General features: G+C 41.3%; 1 protein-coding gene and 1 pseudogene across 1 annotated transcript; both read left to right on the forward strand.

The window, feature by feature from the left end:
• LOC127624996 (zinc finger protein 501-like) lies at positions 1-6,652 on the forward strand. Its single transcript, XM_052100021.1, has 2 exons — positions 1-113; positions 4,666-6,652. The coding sequence occupies exon 2, from the start codon at positions 4,671-4,673 to the stop codon at positions 6,216-6,218; it is 1,548 nt and encodes a 515-aa protein (XP_051955981.1). The 5' UTR covers positions 1-113; positions 4,666-4,670; the 3' UTR covers positions 6,219-6,652.
• Positions 6,653-14,482: 7,830 nt separating this feature from the next.
• The window catches only part of LOC127625048 (zinc finger protein 678-like), a 34,378-nt pseudogene continuing 26,153 nt past the window's right edge, over positions 14,483-22,707 (forward strand).

Consider the following 22,707-nt stretch of genomic DNA (forward strand, 5'->3'; position numbering starts at 1 on the left):
TGAATGGGCGGCTTATTCTTGCTTATTCTGCTTCCTCTTTTTCTTCTTTTTCTTCTGTATTGTTGTACCAGTTTATTTCATTGACTTGTGATGGAGTTGGAATGCAGAGAACAGTAAGTAAACTCTCTCAATTTCAAACATGTGTTTTGAGTTTTTATTTTCCAGAATTCATATTTGGGACCAACTGTTTATCCCCAACACTGTGGAAAGAGTGTCAATCAGTTAGAAAAGATGAAAACACAATAGAATTCATACTGGAGAAAAACCATACAAGTGCTCACACTGTGAAAAGAGTTTCACTGTGTCACAAATATGTATCTGTTACTATCGTAACCATTCCCTGATGGAGGGAATGAGACGTTGTGTCGAGTGACACTAGGGGTCGCTCTTGAGAGCCTGATACACCTTCAGATCTTTTAGAAAAGGCCAATGAGAATTGGCTAGTAGAATTTGCATGTCACTCCCCCCGACATATAGGGAATAAAGGGGAAGACGGAATAAGGATTTATTCAGGTTTTTGCACTGAGGAGCCGAGACAAGTTCCCGGCCATTACAGCGGAGTAGCTCAGCCTGTGGCAAGAGGGACACAATGTCTCATTCCCTCCATCAGGGAACGGAGGTTACGAAAGTAACCAAGATGTTCCCCTTCTGTCACTCACACAACGTTGTGTTGATGAATTGACACTAGGGGTCCCTATACGAAATGCAACAATGACTGAACTGGTCACGTGAACTGCCGATGCAGGCGAAGGCAAGCTACTATGAGCGTAGGAACAGATGCATTCCCAGACGCCCTAAAAAAATAATGTAATTCCTCACAACCCGGGGGGGGGGGTCAAAGGGAAGGCATTCTTTTCCATTCCTATTCTTTCAGGGGGAAAATACCCCGCAGAGGCCACACCCTGCCATGATGGGGAGGGTATAAAAAAGGCGACTATGTCACATGGGCCGAAAGGCCGCACATGGAAGAGGTGCGGTGGTAGGTCCTGCCCTTCATAGGGGAGGAGTTTCTACAAACACTGTGACCGGGGCAGAGATGGCTCTGCCAAGGGAGATGTGAGTCTACCGAAAAAGGGAGACCATATTATGGAAGATACATCACAAGAGGTTACCAGGGTAACCGAGACCTGTGAAGCACTTACCCCAGTACAGGGCCCGTTAGCGCACGTATTGGGTCTGACTACGAATTCCTCCACAGAATTCGTGAGTCAGAGGGCTATGAGGAAGAACATCCAGGGATCACAGGTCATGAACACGCATGGGAGAGAGAACGCACGGCTTCACCTACCTGGAGGGCAGCTCCTAAAATCTCGAGGAGCTATTGGGTGTTGCCCAGCTTACTGCTCTGCAGATGCCTGCTAGAGAGGTGCCATTGGCCTGTGCCCACGAGGATGCCACACTCCTTGTAGAGTGTGTTCGAACCTACAAGAGGGCGGGCACGGACTGGGTCTGGTAGGCCAATGCGTTAACAGTTAACAGTGCATGTCAGAGCAAAAGCCAAGTCCAAGGAATTGTCTGTAGACCTCCGAGACAGGATTGTATCGAGGCACAGATCTGGGGAAGGGTACAGAAATATTTCTGCAGCATTGAAGGTCCCAATGAGCACAGTGGCCTCCATCCATAAATGGATTAAGTTTGGAACCACTGGGACTCTTCCTTGAGCTGGCCGCCCAGCCAAACTGAGCGATCGGGGGAGAAGGGCCTTAGTCAGGGAGGTGACCAAGAACCCGATGGTCACTCTGACAGAGCTCCAGCATTTCTCTGTGGAGAGAGGAGAACCTTCCAGAAGAACAACCATCTCTGCAGCACTCCACAAATCAGGCCTGTACAGTAGAGTGGCCAGACGGAAGCCACTCCTCAGTAAAAGGCACATGACAGCCTGCCTGGACTTTGCCTAAAGGCACCTGAAGGACTCTCCGACCATGAGAAACAAAATTATCTGGTCTGATGAAACAAAGATTGAACTCTTTGGCCTGAATGGCAAGTGTCATGTCTGGAGGAAACTTCATCACCTGGCCAATACCATCCCTACAGTGAAACATTGTGGTGGCAGCATCATTCTGTGGGGATGTTTTTCAGTGGCAGGAACTGGGAGACTAGTCGCGATCGAGGAAAAGATGAATGCAGCAATGTACAGAGACATCCTTGATGAAAACCTGCTCCAGAGCGATTTGGACCTCAGACTGGGGTGAAGGTTCATCTTCCAACAGGACAACGACCAAGCACACAGTCAAGATAACAAAGGAGTGGCTATGGGACAACTCTGTGAATGTCCTTTAGTGGCCCAGCCAGAGCCCAGACTTGAACCTGATTGATCATCTCTGGAGAGATCTGAAAATGGATGTTCACTGACGCTCCCATCCAACCTGATGAAGATTGAGAGGTCCTGCAAAGAAGAATGTGAGAAACTGCTCAAAAATAGGTGTGCCAAGCTTGTAGCATCATACACAAAATGACTTGAGGCTGTAATTGGTGCCAAAGGTGCTTCAACAAAGTATTGAGCAAAGGCTGTGAATACTTATGTACATGTGTTTTTTTTTCTTCCGTTTTTTTACTTTTAATAAATTTGCAAAGATTTCAAACAAACTTCTTTTCATGTTGTCATAATGGCATGTAGTTTGTAGAATTTTGAGGAAAATAATGAATTAATTTCATTTTGTAATAAGGCTGTAACATAACAAAATGTGGAAAAAGTGAAGTGCTGTGAATACTTTCCGGATGTACTGTAGATAGATAGATAGATTTTGCTTGTTGAAAATTTTTTTGCACTTAAACGTTTGAAGCGATGAGACTATAATTATTTAGTCCGTTTATTTACAAACAATGTTGTTGAAAATGCCATCGTATTACCACAATAGACTGGCGTACAACTCTCATTTAAATGGTCATGTGCATCAGAACCACGACAGACGCTCATGATTTCGTGATGTTTAAAGTGCTCACGTGTTTCATTCTCTATCTTTCTCCTCAACAGTTCCCTGTTACTTTTAATAGTCTTGTCTGATGATATAATGGCTAATATCAATAAAACATTTATCACATACTGTCCATAAGTATGTTGGTATGTCATTTAGATGGAAGTAATTACTCAGTAACACAAATCTCAAAACTTGAGCAAATCCAGCGTTTTTTTCCGGCTTAGAACTCATGTATCTTTCTCTATAGCATGTATTTTATCAGCCTGGATCAAAACTCTGTGAGGGATAAAGGCAGATGGCAGATGGTGGTGCAACGGGAGAGAGAGTTTATGGACATGTCCGTCGTGTGTGTTTGTCTTTTGTTTCAGTTTTATATTAAACTATTATTTATGTTATCAAGCCGGTTCTCCCAGGAGGAGGGATGCCCGTCACGGAGTCCTCGACACTGCCGTCCACCCAGGGGAGTGCCGCTGCCATCCACAGGGGGAGGGAGTAGACTGACCGCCCGGACGTGGTGAATGGCCGCCGTCCGCGAAGCGAGTGGGGACTGGACTCCCCGACCTTCTGGAGCGATGGAGCCGCTGCCAGGGGCGGAGGAGAGCCCTGCCATCCCCCAGAAATGTGGAGGGGTCGATGGAAGACCGCTGTCCGTGAGGGGCGGAGGGAAGTGTGTCCCCGACCGCCTGGAGCGGTAGGGCCGCTGCCAGGGGCAGAGGAGTGTCCCCACGAGTCGTCGAGAATGCGGAGGGGCGTTCTGACCGCCGGGGGACGTGAGTCTGACTCCGGTCCTCCCGGGGAGAAGCGGCTGTCATCCGCCTGAGAGGGTGGAGAAGTGATCGAGGACCATGCGACGATGTATTGGAGAACCGGCGAGTAAGTTTTTTTTTCCATCTCTCTCTCCTCTCTCTCTCACTGCCGCTTTGCATTGGCCTTTTCCCTCTCGTTTCAATTTTACAGTGTTCTTTCGGGGGGGTTACTACACTGTTACAGAAAGTACCCCCCCATTTGAATTATTTCTGTTTCCCTCCCCTTGTCCCCTCCCTCTTCCAGGTAGATGGGGATGACCTGCCGGCAGACCAGGCTTAAAGCACGCCCTCCCCCAGAGAAAGAGGGGGGGTGTACGTCAGGCCGGGGGCTTTCCAGCCTGAGAGAACGAGGGAGGAATGTGCCAGGGTGGAGGGCGGGGCCGGTTCGTGATTATACACACCTGGTCCCTTATCAGGCTAATTAAGCCTCCGAGAGGGATAAAGGCCGATGGCAGACGGTGGTGCGACGGGAGAGAGATTGTTTACGAACATGTCCGTCATGTGTGTCTTTGTCTTTTGTTTCAGTTTTATATTAAACTATTATTTATATTATCAAGCCGGTTCTCACCTCCTCCTTTCCATTGAACTGCGTTACATACACCTTTTCCTAATATATAAAAATGTTTTAATGTGCAAATACAATTTTATTAATGAAGTAGAACAAACTACTGTCTACCATTTAAAACAGAAAAATTGTATCTCATGAAAATGCTATGCAATTTTTAGTACATTGTGTAAATGTTATTTATTAGATTAAGATGTGTGAGATATCATCATTATATCAGCCTATCGGGCCAGCCTGCTCTCTGTATATCAGCATTGGCCGTAAAAAAATCGACCACTATTAACACAGCTAATAAACTAATAAATTGGGGTTAAATTTCAATTATTTTTATATTTTCTTTTAACTGATTTTTGTCAATTTACTGTTTTCATTGTAGAGCTGATGAACGAGCAAGATGAACCTCTAGAGCTGAATGAAGTGGAGGAGAAACTTCAGGATCATAAACATCATGATTTAATACCTGGAGAAAAATCTTTGAGTGGCTCAAAGACTAAGAAGAATTTCTCACCAAAAAAGCCTCAAAGAAGAGCAGCCAAAAATAATTCCACCTGCACTCAATGTGGAAAGAGTTTCACATATCAATGCGAGCTTAATACACACATGAGAGTTCATACCGGAGAAAAGCCTTACACGTGCCATCAGTGTGGAAAAAGTTTTGCACATACACGAAATCTCAAATGTCATCTTCATCGTCACTCTGAAGAAAGACCATTTCAATGTGACAAGTGCTGCAAAACATTTGTTTTGGCAAAGTACCTAAAAAATCATCTGAAAACTCACACAAATGAGAAGCCTTACAAGTGTTACACAACTTTTTGTGGAAAAAGTTTTTCATGCTTGTCCAATTTAAAAGAGCACCAGAAAATACATACTGGTGCAGGGGTTCATATGTGCTTTGAATGTGGGAAGATCTTTACTAATGCCAGCAACTTGAAACAGCACCAAATAATTCATACTGGAGAAAAACCTTACAAGTGTTCACACTGTGGAGAGCATTTCACTCATTCAAAACAACTGAAAATACATGAGAGAATTCATACGGGAGAAAACCCTTACAGGTGCTCACACTGTGGAAAGAGTTTCACTCGGTTAGAAGTCCTGAAAAGGCATGAGAGAATTCATACTGGAGAGAAACCTTACAAGTGCTCACACTGTGAAAAGGGTTTCACTCAGTCAGAAAACCTGAAAAGGCATGAGAGAATTCATACTGGAGAGAAACCTTACAAGTGTTCACACTGTGGAAAGAGTTTTACTGTGCCACAAAACCTGAAAAGACATGAGAGAATTCATACTGGAGAAAAACCATTCAAGTGTGAGCACTGTGGTAAGAGTTTCACTCGGATAGAAGACCTGAAAATACACAAGAGAATCCATACTGGAGAAAAACCTTACAAGTGCTCACACTGTGAAAAGAGTTTCACTCAGTCATACAGCTTGAAAATACACAAGAGAATTCATACTGGAGAGAAACCTTACAAGTGTTCACACTGTGGAAAGAGTTTTATTCAGATAAAACACCTGAAAACACATGAGAGAATCCATACTGGAGTGAAACCATACAAGTGCTCATACTGTGAAAAGAGTTTCACTGTGTTACAAAACCTGAAAACACACAAGAGAATCCATACTGGAGAGAAACCTTACATGTGCTTACACTGTGAAAAGAGTTTCACTCAGATAAAACACCTGAAAACACATGAAAGAATCCATTCTGGAGAAAAACCATTTAAGTGTTCACACTGTGGAAAGTGTTTCACTCGGTTAGAAAACCTGAATACACATGAAAGAATTCATACTGGAGTGAAACCTTACATGTGCTTACATTGTGAAAAGAGTTTCACTCAGTCAGAAAACCTGAAAAGGCACGAGAGAATTCATACTGGAGAAAAACCTTTCAAGTGTCAAACTGTTGAAGGGGTGGATTTTTGAAACCTTTTATATTTGCAAGTTCTAGACTTATGACATGTGATTGCTGTAGACAAAACCCTCAATTAATTGTTATTTTATCAAAGTAGCTGCCATAACTCATTGCTGTAACTTGACAGCTGCTCATATGTTTTGTAAAACTGTTTGGGAACTTGCTTTATTATGGCTTCGAAGTTAATGTGTGCTTGAAGGTATCACAAGTATCCCATATTTGTAAAATGTTAAAATGTTTAAAGTCAGTGGCCTATCAAACTCTCAGAAAATGTTGTACTGCGATGCCTCTAAATTCAATTTGCATATGACTATAATTGCTTGTGACTGTTTTTGAATGGGCGGCTTATTCTTGCTTATTCTGCTTCCTCTTTTTCTTCTGTTTCTTCTGTATTGTTGTACCAGTTTATTTCATTGACTTGTGATGGAGTTGGAATGCAGAGAACAATAAGTAAACTCTCTCAATTTCAAATATGAGTTTTGAGTTTTTATTTTCCAGAATTCATATTTGGGACCAACTGTTTATCCCCAACACTGTGGAAAGAGTTCAGTCAGTTAGAAAATATGAAAACACATGAGAGAATTCATACTGGAGAAAAACCATACAAGTGCTCACACTGTGAAAAGAGTTTCACTGTGTCACAAATATGTATCTGTTACTATCGTAACCATTCCCTGATGGAGGGAATGAGACGTTGTGTAGATGAGTGACACTAGGGTTGGTCTTGAGAGCCTGATACACCTTCAGATCTTTTAGAAAAGGCCAATGAGAATTGGCTAGTAGAATTTGCATGTCACTCCCCCTGACATATAGGGAATAAAGGGGAGGACGGAATAAGGATTTATTCAGGTTTTTGCACTGAGGAGCCGAGACAAGTTCCCGGCCATTACAGCGGTGTAGCTCAGCCTGTGGCAAGAGGGACACAATGTCTCATTCCCTCCATCATTTACATTTACATTTACATTTATTCATTTGGCAGACGCTTTTATCCAAAGCGACTTACAAAAGAGGAAGAACATCAGCGAATCATCTTAGGGAGACAGTGGTACAAAAAGTGCCATATTACAAAGTTTCACTATCATCATAATAGTACAAAACAGATTTAAGTGCAACAAGAAATGTAAATATATATATATATATATATATATATATATATATATATATATATATTTATTTATTTTTTTTTTATTGACCGGTTAAGTGCTTTTGGAAAAGATGTGTTTTTAGCGTTTTTTGAAGATAGAGAGTGAGTTAGCTTCCCGGATTGAGTTGGGAAGGTCATTCCACCACCGTGGTATGATGAAACTGAAAGTCCGGGAAAGTGTTTTGGTGCCTCTTTGTTTTGGTACGACAAGGCGACATTCCTTAGCCGACCGCAGGCTTCTGGTGGGAACGTAGCTCTGCATAAATGTTTTAAGGTATGCTGGAGCAGACCCAGTGACTGTTTTATATGCCAGCATCAGGGCCTTGAATTTAAAACGGGCATGAACCGGCAGCCAGTGGAGAGAGACAAAGAGTGGTGTAACGTGTGCTCTCTTAGGTTCATTAAAGACCAGACGTGCTGCTGCATTCTGGATCATTTGGAGAGGTCTAATAGCGCATGCAGGAAGGCCTGCAATGAGAGCGTTACAGTAGTCCAGTCTAGTTATGACAAGGGACTGAACGAGCAGTTGTGTGGCATGTACAGAGAGGAAGGGTCTTATCTTCCTGATATTGTAGAGTGTAAATCTACAAGATCTTGCAGTTTTTGAAATGTGGTCTGTGAAATTTAGCTCATCATCAATGGTTACCCCTAGATTTCTGACCGTTTTGGAAGGCGAAACTGTAGTTGGACCCAGCTGCACGGTGATGTTGTGTTCAACAGCAGGGTTGGCTGGAAAGACAAGGAGTTCTGTCTTGGCAGGGTTGAGTTGAAGGTGGTGTTCCTTCATCCAGGCAGAGATGTCTGCCAGACAGGCAGCGATTCGAACGGTCACTGTGGTGTCGTTGGGCTGGAAAGACAAGTAGAGTTGCGTGTCATCAGCGTAGCAGTGGTAAGAGAAACCATGTGACTGGATGATGGGTCCCAGTGATGTTGTGTATATGGAGAAGAGAAGTGGCCCAAGCACTGATCCCTGAGGTACCCCAGTAAGTAACTGGTGTGGCTTGGATACTTCCCCTCTCCATGCTACCTCAAAGGACCTTTCTGAGAGATAAGAGTTGAACCAGTCAAGCACAGTTCCAGTGATACCCAGTTTAGAGAGGGTGGAGAGTAGGATCTGATGGTTGACTGTGTCAAAGGCAGCAGAAAGGTCCAGCAAAATCAGAACGGATGATCTCGATTCAGCTCTCGCCAGTCTCAGCGACTCGATGACAGACAGCAGGGCAGTCTCAGTGGAGTGTCCACTTTTGAAGCCCGACTGATTGGGACCGAATCTTCAGGGAACGAAGGTAACGAAAGTAACCAAGATGTTCCCCTTCTGTCACTCACTCAACGTTGTGTCGATGAATTGACACTAGGGGTCCCTATACAAAACGCAACAATGACTGAACTGGTCAGGTGAACTGCCGATGCAGGCGTAGGCAAGCTACTATGAGCGTAGGAACAGATGCATTCCCGGAATCACATGATAAAACATCATGTGATTCCCCACAACCCTGGGGAGTTCAAAGGGAAGGCATTCTTTTCCGTTCCTATTCTTTTAGGGGGAAAAGACCCTGCAGAGGCCACACCTGCCCTGAAGGGGAGGGTATAAAAAAGACTACTACATCACATGGGCCGAAAAGCCGCACATGGAAGAGGTGCGGTGGTAGGTCCTGCCATTCGTAGGGGAGGAGTTTCTACAAACACTGTGACCGGGGCAGAGAGGGCTCTGCCAAGGGAGATGTGGGTCTACCGAAAAAGGGAGACCGTATTATGGAAGATACATCACAAGAGGTTACCAGGGTAACCGAGACCTGTGAAGCACTTACCCCAGTACAGGGCCCGTTAGCGCACGTACTGGGTCTGACTACGAATTCCTCCACAGAATTCGTGAGTCAGAGGGCTAGGAAGAAGAACATCCAGGGATCAGAGGTCATGAACATGCATGGGAGAGAGAATGCACGGCTTCACCTACCTGGAGGGCAAAGGTGATATACACAAGCGGCACACCCGGCCAGCTGCCCCTTGTAATGAAACTTACCTGTTCGTACATGAAGGAACACCTGCTCAACTGGAAGATTGTAAAATCTTGAGGAGCTATTGGGTGTTGCCCAGCCCACTGCTCTGCAGATGCCTGCTAGAGAGGTGCCATTGGCCTGTGCCCACGAGGATGCCACACTCCTTGTAGAGTGTGTTCGAACCTGCAAGAGGGCGGGCACGGACTGGGTCTGGTAGGCCAATGCGATGGTGTCCACGATCCAGTGGGCAAGCCTCTGTTTGGAGACAGCGTTCCCTTTCTACTATTGACCAAAGCAGACAAAGACTTGACAGAGCATCTAGAGCTCTGCGTGCAATCCAAATAGATGCGGCGGGCATGCACCGGACACAGCAACAAGAAGGCTGGGTCTGCCTCCTCCTGGGACAGTTTGTTGCAGGCTCACCACCTGGCCCCCAAAAGGGGCTTGGGAACCTTGGGCACATTGTCTGGTCGGGGTCTCAGGACTACATGAGAGTCTTCCGGACCAAACTCCAGGCACGTTTGCTAGGGGTGGTGATGGTGTAGTGATCTAAAGCACATAACTGGTAATCTGGTAATCAGAAGGTCGCTGGTTCAATCCACACAGCCACCACCATTATGTCCTTGAGCAAGGCACTTAACTCCAGGTTGCTCTGGGGGGATTGTCCCTGTAATAAGGGCTCTGTAAGTTGCTTTGGATAAAAGCGTCTGCCAAATGCATAAATGTAAATGTTTGCTGGCAGAGATTGCTCGCAGGTCCCCGACCCTCTGATGGAAGTGTGCGCAATCAGGAGGGAAGTCTTCAATGAGAGGGCCTTTGTCTCAACTGACTCTGGGGGCTCGAGCGGGGCTCTCCGTAGGCCTAGAAGGACCACGGAGAGGTCCCATGAGGGAAGAGGCGCGGCCTAGGAGGGTACCTCCTGTCACCTCTCGGGAATCTGATGAACAGGTTGTGCTTACCAAGAAACTTACCTTCAACAGCATGATGATGTTTTGCTATAGCAACTACAAGACCTTGAGAGTGGAGGGGGTCTTGTACCCCTCCAATTCTCTTGCAGGAAGGGAAGCACTTACCCGACTTATATCTGTGGGTCTTCGCTTATGGGAAGAACACCACTTAGTGAACATACGTCACTTCAGGGACTACAGTTACCTTGTAGAAGGAGCTCTGGCCTGAATAATCGTGTAAACCACTGCGTGTGGTAGACAACTTTGGTGTTCCGCATCCCGTCCAGGGACCAGACATGGAAATTCCAGAGGTCTGGGCATGGGTGCCGGATGGTGCCCCATCCCTGAGAAAGAAGGTCTCTTCTCAGGGGAATCTGCCAGGGAGGTGCTGTCACGAGGCGCTTAAGGTCTGAGAACCAGGTCTGGGTGGGCCAATACGGAGCCATGAGAATGACCTGCTCCTCGTCCATCCTGACTTTCCACAGAAACTATGCGAGTAGGCTCACAGGGGTAACGCATAGTTGCGCAGCCCCCAAGGCCAGCTTTGTTCCTGTGCGTCTGTATCGAGGGGAGCTCCTGTCAGGGCATACAAAAGCGGAGGCAAACAGGTCTACCTGTGCCTGGCTGAATCGACTCCAAAGCAGCTGGACTACCTCAGGGTGGAGTCTCCACTCTCCCCTGAGCATCACCTGCCATGACAGAGCATCTGTTGTGGTGTTGAGGTGACAGGGGATTTGCGTCATGAGACAGGAGTGTAAACCGCCTTGGCGGTTTATATAGGCTACCGTCGTGGTGTTGTCCTTTATGTGTTCACCTGAAGTGAGGGGCGGAGTTATTGACAATGAGACAAGCATGGCGGAGAGCATGGTGAGTTGTGTAACGTTTTTGACATCATGTTGTGAAAAATTATCGCATATATTAAGCTCAGTGTTTATCTGCTAAATATTTAATTTGTGCATAACTTTATCATCTTAATGAAGCTTGAAAATGTTGTCATACTTTACTGTATTAAAAAAAAAATTCTACGGATGGTTCGATACATTTTTGCGTGTTGTAAATGAGCCTTGCGGTGACGTTTTTGTTCCACGTTCCTCTGTTATATGCATTGTTTGTGAGTTAATGTTACCTTATAGTTGAGGTTTTTTTTTACTTTGAGATTATTGTGTGGTGCTTTCATCTCTTGTAGAGACATTTCGAATGGATGAAGACCACAAGGAAAAGGCCCGCAACAATCTCCTGGAACAGTCAGAAGCTTCCAGAGAGCCCTTTCTATTTCATTTTGTGTTCAGGGATGACATGGAGTTATTTTAGCAAGAATGTAAGGACAAAATGGGCCTGAGAGTGAATTCCTCGTTTAATTTATACAGGATTGTCATGATAAAATGGGCCTAGGGGTGAATTGGTCATTTGTTGTATATATTTTTATTGTTTCTTTTAAAATTATGCTGAATTTTCTCTCTTTTTTAGTTTTTTGACATGTTTTATTTTACATAAAGAAAAATGCATGCTGCACATGTTCTTGTGAAATAAAGTATATTTTATATAAAATGCCCATAAGTTTCAAGCATTTTTTTTCACCATCATGATCAGGAAGTAACTCTCATAATACAATGAAACGGATAACTATATACAATTATATTACACAAGATCAATGTTTTAAAATGCTTATTGTACTGTACCTTAAAGAATCATTATAACATATGTATAAAGTATGATGTTTCGTTTGTAATAAAAGCAAAGTACTCTCCAAAACGTTAGGTGGCGCTACTCGGTTTCGAACGTAAGCTCCGCCCCTCACTTCAGGTTCTGGCGCTGGGGTTCTGAAACTGGTGGTGTAGCCTACTTTCCAAAACGTTAGGTGGCGCTACTCGGTTTAGAACGTAAGCTCCGCCCCTCACTTCAGGTTCTGGCGCTGGGGTTCTGAAACTGGGGTTCTGAAACTGGTGGTGCTGCGGGTCTGCAGCTGGATACTATTGGCACTGACTGCGTGCGTTCATTTGTGAGGCATGCTATAATTGACACCGAGTCAAACTCCATGCTGAGAAAAGAGATGCTCTTAAATGGGGAGAGCTTGCTCTTTTCCCAGTTGACCCGAAGCCCTAAACGGCTGAGGTGCATGAGCACCAGGTCCCTATGTGCACACAGTAACTCTCGAGAGCGTGCTAGAATCAGCCAGTCGTTGAGGTAGTTGAGTATGCAGATGCCCACTTCCCTTAACAGGGCAAGGGCTGCCTCTGCGACCTTCGTGAAGACACGGGGGGACGGGGACAAGCCAAAGTGTAAGAAGACGCATCTTTAAAAAGACGTTGAACGTCAATGTGCTTGCTCTAATAGAGAAAATATTACTCTTTTAGAGGAAACTTTTAGCACTGTCAAAGCGCTCAGGGGGTGTAGTCTGCACTGGTGTGCAGAGGGAGAGAAAACAGCTGGAATGCGCCATATAATCAACAGTATACGCATACCCTTATGTCGGGGGGAGTGGCATGCAAATTCTAATCACCAATTCTCATTGGCCTTTTCTCAAAGATCTGATGGTGTATCGGGCTCTCAAGAGCGACCCCTAGTGTCACTTTATCGACACAACGTCGAAAGGGAGTTCAAAACATACCACAGATCCCATCAAGCATTGCTCACTTTACACCCAGGCGTGAAATTCTGAAGGATCAAACTCTCGACTCCTGTTGGATGAAACGCACAACAGAACGTGTACCTCAGTAGAGTATAAGACATCTGAGATTCTTCTAAGCTTTGTTTCCAGAGACAGTATAAGCCACGTCCAGTTGCATCCCTGCTGCTCCTAGGTGTAGCCTTTTTGCCCAAGGAAGTAACGTATATATATGAACTTTGGCCATCCAATCTCCATCTCTCTGGACAAGCAAAGATTTCTCCATGTTCCACAGAGCATAATAAAGAATACTGTACAGGAATAAATGTAATTAAAAACTAATTATATTTGTTTTATCAAGACATTTATTCCTTTGTTTATTTTCTTATTATTAAATTTATTTATTATTTTTGCATGTTTTGTCCTCCATATTTTTTGGCCCATTTTACCTGAGGTAATGAAGCTGCCTAATAAATATGCACACCTTGATATAAGGTGTTAGTCAATTTCGCCACACCCTCCCTCATTACACAAACACATACCACCTGAAAATGATTGAATACAATAAGCGTTCAAGTTTATATGGTTTGGAGTTGGAAAATGTGCATGGAAATAATGAAAAGATCAGAATACACACTTGCCTAATAATTGGGCACGCAGTGTAGAGGTTCCAATTTCCCCCTTTTAATTTTAATAGAAGTGGCCCCTCTCTGCTACAGAATCTCTGTCTTGAAGGAAAATTGTCTGAAAGTCACTTTTTACAGTTAAGCAAGATTGACAAAATAATGGCTCCACAAACCCAAAAATTCATGAAGTTCCAAGTTGTCCCCCATAACCTGAATGATGGCTCCTCCAATTTTTTGTTTATAGTTTTTATTTTTTGTTACACTATTTTTTTTTATGATTTCTCTTTATATTTTATTATTTTGAATAAATGTTGCAGAGGTTGACGAATGACAACGACTGACATTATCCAATTCACTTGTGTTGAATTGGAGATCTGAGTGTATGGTAGCCTATCTGAACGGATTATAGAAAGAAAAAACTTGTATCTGAAAATCATACAAGAATCATATAATTCTTGCCTTGTATCTTGTTATATTACTTGCTGAATATGATGCATGCTGAACGGCCTTTATTTCTCCACAGAAATTTACAAATCAATGGTCATTCCAGTGGATCGACTCACTGACAGACATTCGTGTATTTACTGATTTTCTCCATAAACAATTATTTGTAGGTGTTATATTAAATGTAAATGTGTTTAATTTGTTAAAGATTTTACTAATATATAAATTAAAAGAGCATGATGTAAAAGTTTTTTTGTTTATTGACCACAAATGAAGAGAAGCAGAGATGTTTCCGCTAAAAATAAGTGGTAAGAAATGTATTTTTCTGCCGGTCTGGTTAAGGTTAATTAAACGTTTATTCAGTGTTTCATATCTAAAAGTGTCTAGACTAAAAACAGCTGAATTACAACGATAAATCAGATTTTCAGGATAAATCAGTTTGTGTTTCACTCCAGGCCAGTAGATGGCGGAAGAGCGGTGAGGTGTTTTTATAACCGCCAATAAAACAAGATTAAAGAAGAGCGGATAGTCCGAGAGATCAGTTCGGTGAGTGTTTAATGTGTTTTACTTCATTTAATTTAATTAGGTTATAATCTAAATGTTTGCGTATATTGATGAGTATTTTTCTCTGCGTGTTGTTTTTCTTCTCTTTGTCGTTGTAATGACTGTTAAAGAAGCTTATTATCTCAGCTAATCACATTGTTTTGTGACTGACGCGTTTAAATATTCAGTTTCAGGGAAAACGAGTAGAAATCTGGATTATTATTATTTTATATATATATATATATATATAAGTTATATAATCTCTTTAAAACAGCAGATGTTTGTAAATTTGTTCAATTTAGGTGATAATACATTGTACGGTTTATCCCATTCAAAAAATAAATAACAGCAGTACAATGAAGTATTACTGAGGATTTACATTGTAATGAAGTATAAATGCAATATAACTGCAGTTTAGTGTTCATACACTGAACTGCATATATGCTGCACTTGTACCACATTGTGCTGCAGTTATGCTGTATAACATATATCTTGCACTTACAGTACTATGTACAAGAAAACAGCAGAGTTTAGTAAGGTATTAAAGTTTTAAATTCTGTGCCATTTAATTAGCCTTATTTAAGAGTAAGATTACAGTATGCAATTTTGAATTCAGTCCCTGTGTTTTACTGAATACTTAGCTAAAAATGGCAATGATCTCATGCCTCAGTATTGTATATTGTTATGGAAATACGACTTCATGCTTTTATGACAATTCATGAGATTAAGATCATGAGTGATTTTGTTAAATTTGCAAGTATACATAGTTGAATTCAAACAGACATTTTACTTGTCACATTATTGCACACATATACACATTAAAACATCTTCAAACGGGGTAATGCAGTTAGTACAAGTAATACATTATCAGCACTAACATTTACTTTAACATTGAGTTTCATTCAATTCATATATGGTAAACATACATTGAGGGATTACTGAATTTGTATAAATAATTCAGTTATGAAAACATTCCCCAAAAGATGTATTTTGTCCTCCTTACACATTGCGTTAAATTATTGTGTCACTAATTCTGATACTGAGCATTTGTTAAGGGCAAAACGACAATTCCATCTGGCCTTTTTGCAATTTCTATACGTTTGTTTGTCACGTTTAATGAAAGTACTGCCTTCTAGCCTGAACAGAATGTGACATTTAGTATGTGTGAATCCAGGTATACATACTCTGTTCAGTTTTTGAGAAATGTTCAGACTTCATCTGTTAACCTAGCCAGTAAAACTGGTTGTTTGGGGATGGACAGTGCCTGAACAACAGTGATTTGTTCAATGTTTGCAACTTGTCGGCCAGTGGTTTCCAAGAAATTACATCATGAATATTTTGAGTTATACTCATAGGTGGAGTATAGTGTCCCATCACAAACAAACCTCCAGAAGTATGTGGATTGATTTCGTTCTGTACAAATTCCAGAATTCTGCAGTAAGATTTGATGAGACAATGGTAAATCTTTCACTTGATCATGAGCAAAAAAAAATGGCAGTTATCCATCTGTAGACATTTTTTTGCATAAAGAGTAACCCTGAAGTACTAATAAAACATATTTGTGTGCTGCGGAGGCTTCTGAGATGCAAGCTTTCGATAATGTTTTTAGCACCTTCAGTCATGTTAGATTTTGAGTTATTGTAAATTTTTATGTCAATGACAAGGGGCTATGTCTCCTGACACTCGCAGCAATGTGGGAGAGGAGATGAATGTTGTAAGAAACTTTTTGTTTGCCATACAGAGACTCAGTTATGCCTCCTACACTACACGACTTTCAAAGACATCAGATTGTGGTACCGTTCATATTACACAACTGTCTGTCTTGTCATGGAAGTCTTAGGGTTTTCAAATTACACAACGAATCGGTGACAGGGGTGAACACATTACAAAACATTTCACTATTGCCGAATCCCCGATGACTCTGCCTGGAGTTCAAATTACATTTCACAACAGAGTGCACGTGAGAAGTGATACGAGAAAGAAAGCAAATGCATGATCATATGTTATGCATTTCATTTGTGTATGAATATACACATAATGCGTAAAGGCATCATATATTTTGTTGGTTACAATATGAAAAAGTACCTCCTACTGAAAAATCGAATACATACGTGACTGTCCAAGAGAATTGGCAATTTCTCAAAATTTTCTCTTTCTCCACCCGGTTGTGATACTGTTCAGAGGAAACATCAAATAGGCACTGGTGCTCCTGCCAATGTTCCACTAATTTTTAATTCAAACTAACGGTGTGTAACTTCTCCGGTTAGTATGTAAGAAAGGCTTTGTAATGACGAAATGGGGGCAAGATCTTCCTGTTCAATACAAAACCAGGAAGGGGCTCTCTCAGATGGAAGCAACCAATGAGCCAAATGTCTGTGACAGATCACATAATAATAAAACAAAATCTTGGGTAGGCCTAGCCCACCTTTGTCAATCGGCCTATGCAGCTAACTGAAATGTAATCTGGGACTAGTGTTGTCTAAAGTACCGACTTCGGTACCAAGTCGATACTGAAATGTTAAAAATGTGACTCTTTGAGCGCTGTTGAGCGGAATCGTAAACACCTCTGATTGGCCATTGTGTTCACGCGCTCATCGGATATGTCTGTGATTGGCTACAATGATCAGCGCTTCAAAAACATGTTGTAAATATACATCAATGACGCTCTTCACCGAGCGCTTGCACAGATACACACTGGAGCGTTTGAAAGCAGGACCGGTCCACTGATAGACGGCTGCTTGTGCTTTCAAAAGCTCCCACTCCCGTTTTTAAAAAAACTTTCAAACACTTCCGTGTACTCACAAACGCTCCCGTGCGTTGAAGCCAATCCCAGACATATCCAATGAGCGCGTGAACACAATGGCCTATCAGAGGTGTTTACGATTCCGCTCAACAGCGCTCAAAGCATCACATTTTTAAAATTTCAGTACCGACTTGGTACCGAAGTCGGTACTTTTGACAACACTATCTGGGACGTTTACCATTCCAAATGAATGACTTCGCTATGCTATCAGATTGCTTGAAATAAGAGAGGGGGGCATCAATAGGGAGATATTGTAGCAGGTAGTTGAATTTTGGAATACAAATAATTGTAATAACATTAACCTACCCAATCATTGATAAATGTAACAAAGCCCACCTGCCCACATCGCTCAAAAACATTTTTAAGTAAAGGGTCAAAATTAACTAAACTAAATTACACAAATTTGCTGGGAATAATATACCCAAATACTTAATGCCCTGTTTAGGTCACTGGAAGGCGCCCAGCTGAAAGACCATTACCGGGCAGTATGCTGTCAAAGCCAAAGCTTCGGATATAGACCTCTTAACTCTGTATCCTGAGAATTAGAAAAGGAATTAATAATTCTGCGGAGGCAAGGCATAGATCTAGTAGGGTCGAAGATAAATAAATAAATTAAATATAATCTACATAAAACAAAATCTTATGCGCCACACCTCCCACCATCACCCCTGGAAAATCATCCTCTTTTCATATCGTGGCTGCTAATGGTTCCAGGGCAAGAAAGAACAATAATGGGGAAAGAGGGCAACCCTGCCGGGTGCCCCTATCCAGAGTAAAATAATCTAAAATTAACCCCCTGGTGTCTGAGGGTGTTTTGGGCCCTGGACCCTAAAAACACATTAATGGCTAAAGTCTGATAACACTGTATTCAGCACAAACTGGGCTACATGTGAGCAATGTACAAACTGGGCTAATATGTGAGCAACGTGTGTACATGTTTGTATTTTTGAGAAAATAATGTTTATGCATGGTTTTTGAAAAAACGAAATTGTTAAGTCATTGAAATAAGGCTATATCACATAATAAACATTTGTCCACAAGCCTTTTGAGACTGGATCTTGTAGCCTAGAGTTTTTGCTACAAAATGATCCTGAATACAAAACAATCCTGATCACTCATTCATACAAAACAATATAGTAATTACACTTTTGTAAGACACTTTTAGTGTTAGAAAGGTCATATGCGAGGAGTCGTGAACTATTATGAATATGGATTTATTTCACACCTGAGGAGACAAAAGACCCCTCCTCTGGGCCTTTCCATGAGGAATGTAACTGAGAGAGAATGAATGTGAGGAGACTTAATGATCAAAATCAAGTTTTAAGTTAAAAGTAATCTGACTATACATTTTCTTTTACATAAAGACTAATTAATTTTAGACCTACACTACCGTTTAAAAGAAGTCTCTTCTGCTCACCAAGACTGCATTTATTTGATCCAAAATACAGTAAAAACAGTGATATTTTGAACAATTTTTACAATTTAAAAGAACAGTTTTCTATTTGAATATATTGTAAAATGCAATTTATGATCATAGCTGAATTTTCAGCATCATTACTGCAGTCTTCAGTGTTTGCAGTCATGATCCTTCAGAAATCATAATAAAATGCTGATTTCCTAATATGGGCATATTTAAAGTATATTTTACTCATTTACACCTGAACCCATATTTGCAAGCACAAGCTTTGTTAATGATAATGAGGCAGCATAAACATTAGATAAAATATAATCTAAACATTCATATTATTTTTATATCATATTACATATCATATTTATATTATACAGCATACAATTTAAATACCTGCTTTAGCCGAAACAACATTTACATGTAACTAAAACTTGCTTATTAGGACATATTTCAAATGTCAATACTCTGAATCCTGGCTGGCAAGTCTGGAAACAGTCCCACAGGTAAAATATGAACATGTTTATATAAATTATCATGCCAACTAATGAAAACTAAATGACTTACTCGTCCAAAATTGTATCCTCGGCTGGATCAAGTCTCTCTTCAAAATACAAACGTTCATCGGAGTCACACTCATCTTCTGAGGAAAATTGTAACTCTTTGTCACTATTTAGGAGTTTTCTCTCTTGTGTATCTTGCTGTCTTTCAAACATGCCGAAAAATTAACAAACTTGTTGTTTTTAAGACAAAGTCGGGGGCGTGTACCATTTGCATTGATTGTCTCAGCACATTAACGTATGAATAGCGCGCTCTGCTGGTGGGTGGGATCACATTAGAGATAAATTAGCTGAGCCAGGAAAACTGGACATTGCTTTGTTTCATACAGATTACATTGCAGGAGAATTTTTTTTCAGAATTTGAATTGTTTTATTTAAAAGTAGACATGTTAAGCTTTCTTTAGACATATGTTTCATGTTTGTGTGATAAGTATTCACAGAGTTTCAGATATATGCTCACAAACCCAGAGACTGCTGACAGCTCACCCTTTTTATTTTTATTTTTTACAAAAGCACAAGGTTTTGTTGTTATTGTGAGTGTACGCAAATAAAAGTAGACCCTTTATAGTCTCTAATGATGTCTTACACTTATCTGTATGCCCCAAAATGATGGCAAATTTTATGTTGTTTCCGCTGTAATGACGAAAAATCCAGCAGGGCGCCTCCAGAAGGTTAATCCATTTGTTTGTACTGTCGCTACCAGGTGTCTATAAAGTAACTTAATCCATCCAATAAATGTATACCCAAACATGTACATTTCCACAATCTTAAAAAGATAATCCCATTCTACCATATCAAATGCCTTTTCGGTGTCAAGTGAGATGGCAGCGACTGGAGTCATTTGCCACTGACCACATGATATTGATGAAACGCCTAATGTTATCAGAAGAGCTACGGCCCCAAATAAAGCCCACCTGATCTATATGTATAAGAGATGTCATAACTTTAATTAATAGGATAGCTAAAATGTTTTGACAATATTTTAACATCTAGCTGGATCAGGGAAATTGGGCAGTAACTCTTACACTTGATTGGATCTTTGTCCTTTGTAAGAATCAGACTGATCCGGGCTTGTGTCATGGTTGGCGTAAGCTTTCCATTATTTAATGATTCTGTATAGACTTTTAACAAAGGTGGAGCCAATTCTGTAGCATAAGATCAAGGCAAAGCCATCTGGCACTGGAACCTGTAGACAAGGCCTTAATTACCTCCCAAGCTCCTCCAAGTTTTTCTCAGAATCAAGAGAATTTTTTTGCTCATTCGTAAGTTTAGGGAGTTCTAATGGTTCCACAAAGATTTTAATGCCTTCATCAGTAGATGAAAGCGTGGAACAATAGAGATTATGACAGAATTCTTTAAAAGCATTATTAATATCAATGGCTGAGGTAAATATTTCACCAGCAGCAGATTTTACTGAGGGAATGGTAGAAAAAGACTCTCTCTGTTTTATATATCTAGCCAGACGTGTTCCTGCTTTGTCCCCCGTCTCAAAGTAGGACTCTCATGCCTTGAATAGCCAAAACTCCAACTTCTGTGACAAAATAGTATTATATCTTGTGTACTGTATGATCCGGCCCCTAAGTGCCTCCTAAGCCACGCTCACAGAGGACACTGAAGACCAGTTGGTCTCCATAAACATTGATTTCCTTTTCTCCATATTTGGCAACACCACTAAGATACACCAGGGCGTGATCTGAGACTAAAATGTTTCCAGTTGAGCATTCAATAACAGATGATAAGAGGGACTTCTATTCTAGAATAAATCTTATGGACTGATGAAAAAAAAATTATAGTCCCCAACAGATGGGTTCAAAAGTCTCCAAATATCTGTAAGACTAAGATTTTTACATGTCCTGTGAAGTGTCAGTGTTGCTCTAGGGGGCTTACACACTTTTGCTTCACTATGATCAATGACGGAGTCCATCAAAAGATTAAAGTCTTCTCCCACATATATCCACTTATATCACAAGGGGTACCCACGGCATGCAACATCCCTTCAAGACTAAAAAAAAGCTCATCAAAGTTAGGTTTGTAAATATCAGCCAAAATAAGACTTTGCCCCTGAATTTCTGCTAAAACAATAATGGCTCTTCCTCATTTAACTTTAATTTGTTTGAGATATTTGACTTGTTGATGCTTACTTATCAGTGAAATGACTCTTACTTGAGCCAGCACTAAAGATAACATGTCCACCCCATATCTTCCTATGGGAAAAGATGAATTTGTTGAAGAATCACTATATCATATTTCTTAAATTTAAGAAGAAAAATAACCTTCCTTCTTTTTATGGGGTGCCCCAACCCATTCATATTCCACGTGGAGAGAGACAATCCACTTATATTAACAATTTACATTTTAGCATTGTAGCGTGTGAACAGGTCAGGTTTGGGGAATGTACAATTAATATTACTGATCGAAATCAATGATTAATCATACAGTGTGACCCGAACACCCATACATGTAAAAACGCCCCAAACGGGCTTATATAGTCCAAGAGTCTGCTTCAAATATATACAGATAATTAAACACAACGAATTATGATTAATTAGGAATATACATCATATGCAGACAGGCTATATTAATTTTAATAACACCTCAATGAAATTGACCCGTAGGCTACCGCAACCAGTCAGTTCGTCCGCCGAACCACTTTATTTGGTACTTTTGATCAATTCTCCAGAGGGGTTATTCCTAGTTATAAGCTCACTCATCAAAAGCACGTTAACTTACTTTGATAATATCAGCTCGTAGCTTAAAATCGCACATTAAATAGGCTTTGCTTTGTAACCAACACACACAGACAATTACGCATATAATTGAGTTTAATACAAGGCACTATGATATATCAGTGCAATTGACAAACATACATATAACACAGAATAAGCATAAAATAAACGAAAATAAATGCAGTAAGGGAAAGTGAAGAATTATTGGAGGTATGGCAAACTTATTACAACAATTAACCCTTTAAGAGCCAGCAACTGGAATTACACACTTTAACGCGTTAGAATTTCAGGTGAAATCATACTTGCACACTAGACCTTTTTGTGTTGCTTGAGCGAGGCGGCGTGTCCTCGTGGCGTTCTTGAGACAGAGGACTTCAGTGCGGTGTTTCCAGAGCGTGGAGTCGAAATAGTTGACGAGTGTTCCGGGGAGTTGCAGAAGATCGAGAGAAGAAGTGAAGTTGGGAGTTGGAAAGACAAGGCCGTAGAGAGTTCGAAGAAGAGATGAGCAAAAAGGAGAAGAGCGCGAAGGTCCGTTGTTGGTGCAATTTATGTCCTTAGCAAATGTGTCCCACCTCTCATTGGCTCGACCAATAAGAAGAGTGGAAGTTTCAGGCGGGAATTTGGTTTATGGCCCTTTGTTCTGAGAGGGGTGGTAGCTGATGAAGAAACTAGAAAATCTTCTTGTAATACTAATATGTTG

This window comes from Xyrauchen texanus, chromosome 31 (assembly GCF_025860055.1).
Source record: "Xyrauchen texanus isolate HMW12.3.18 chromosome 31, RBS_HiC_50CHRs, whole genome shotgun sequence".
Classification (NCBI taxonomy): Eukaryota; Metazoa; Chordata; class Actinopteri; order Cypriniformes; family Catostomidae; genus Xyrauchen; species Xyrauchen texanus.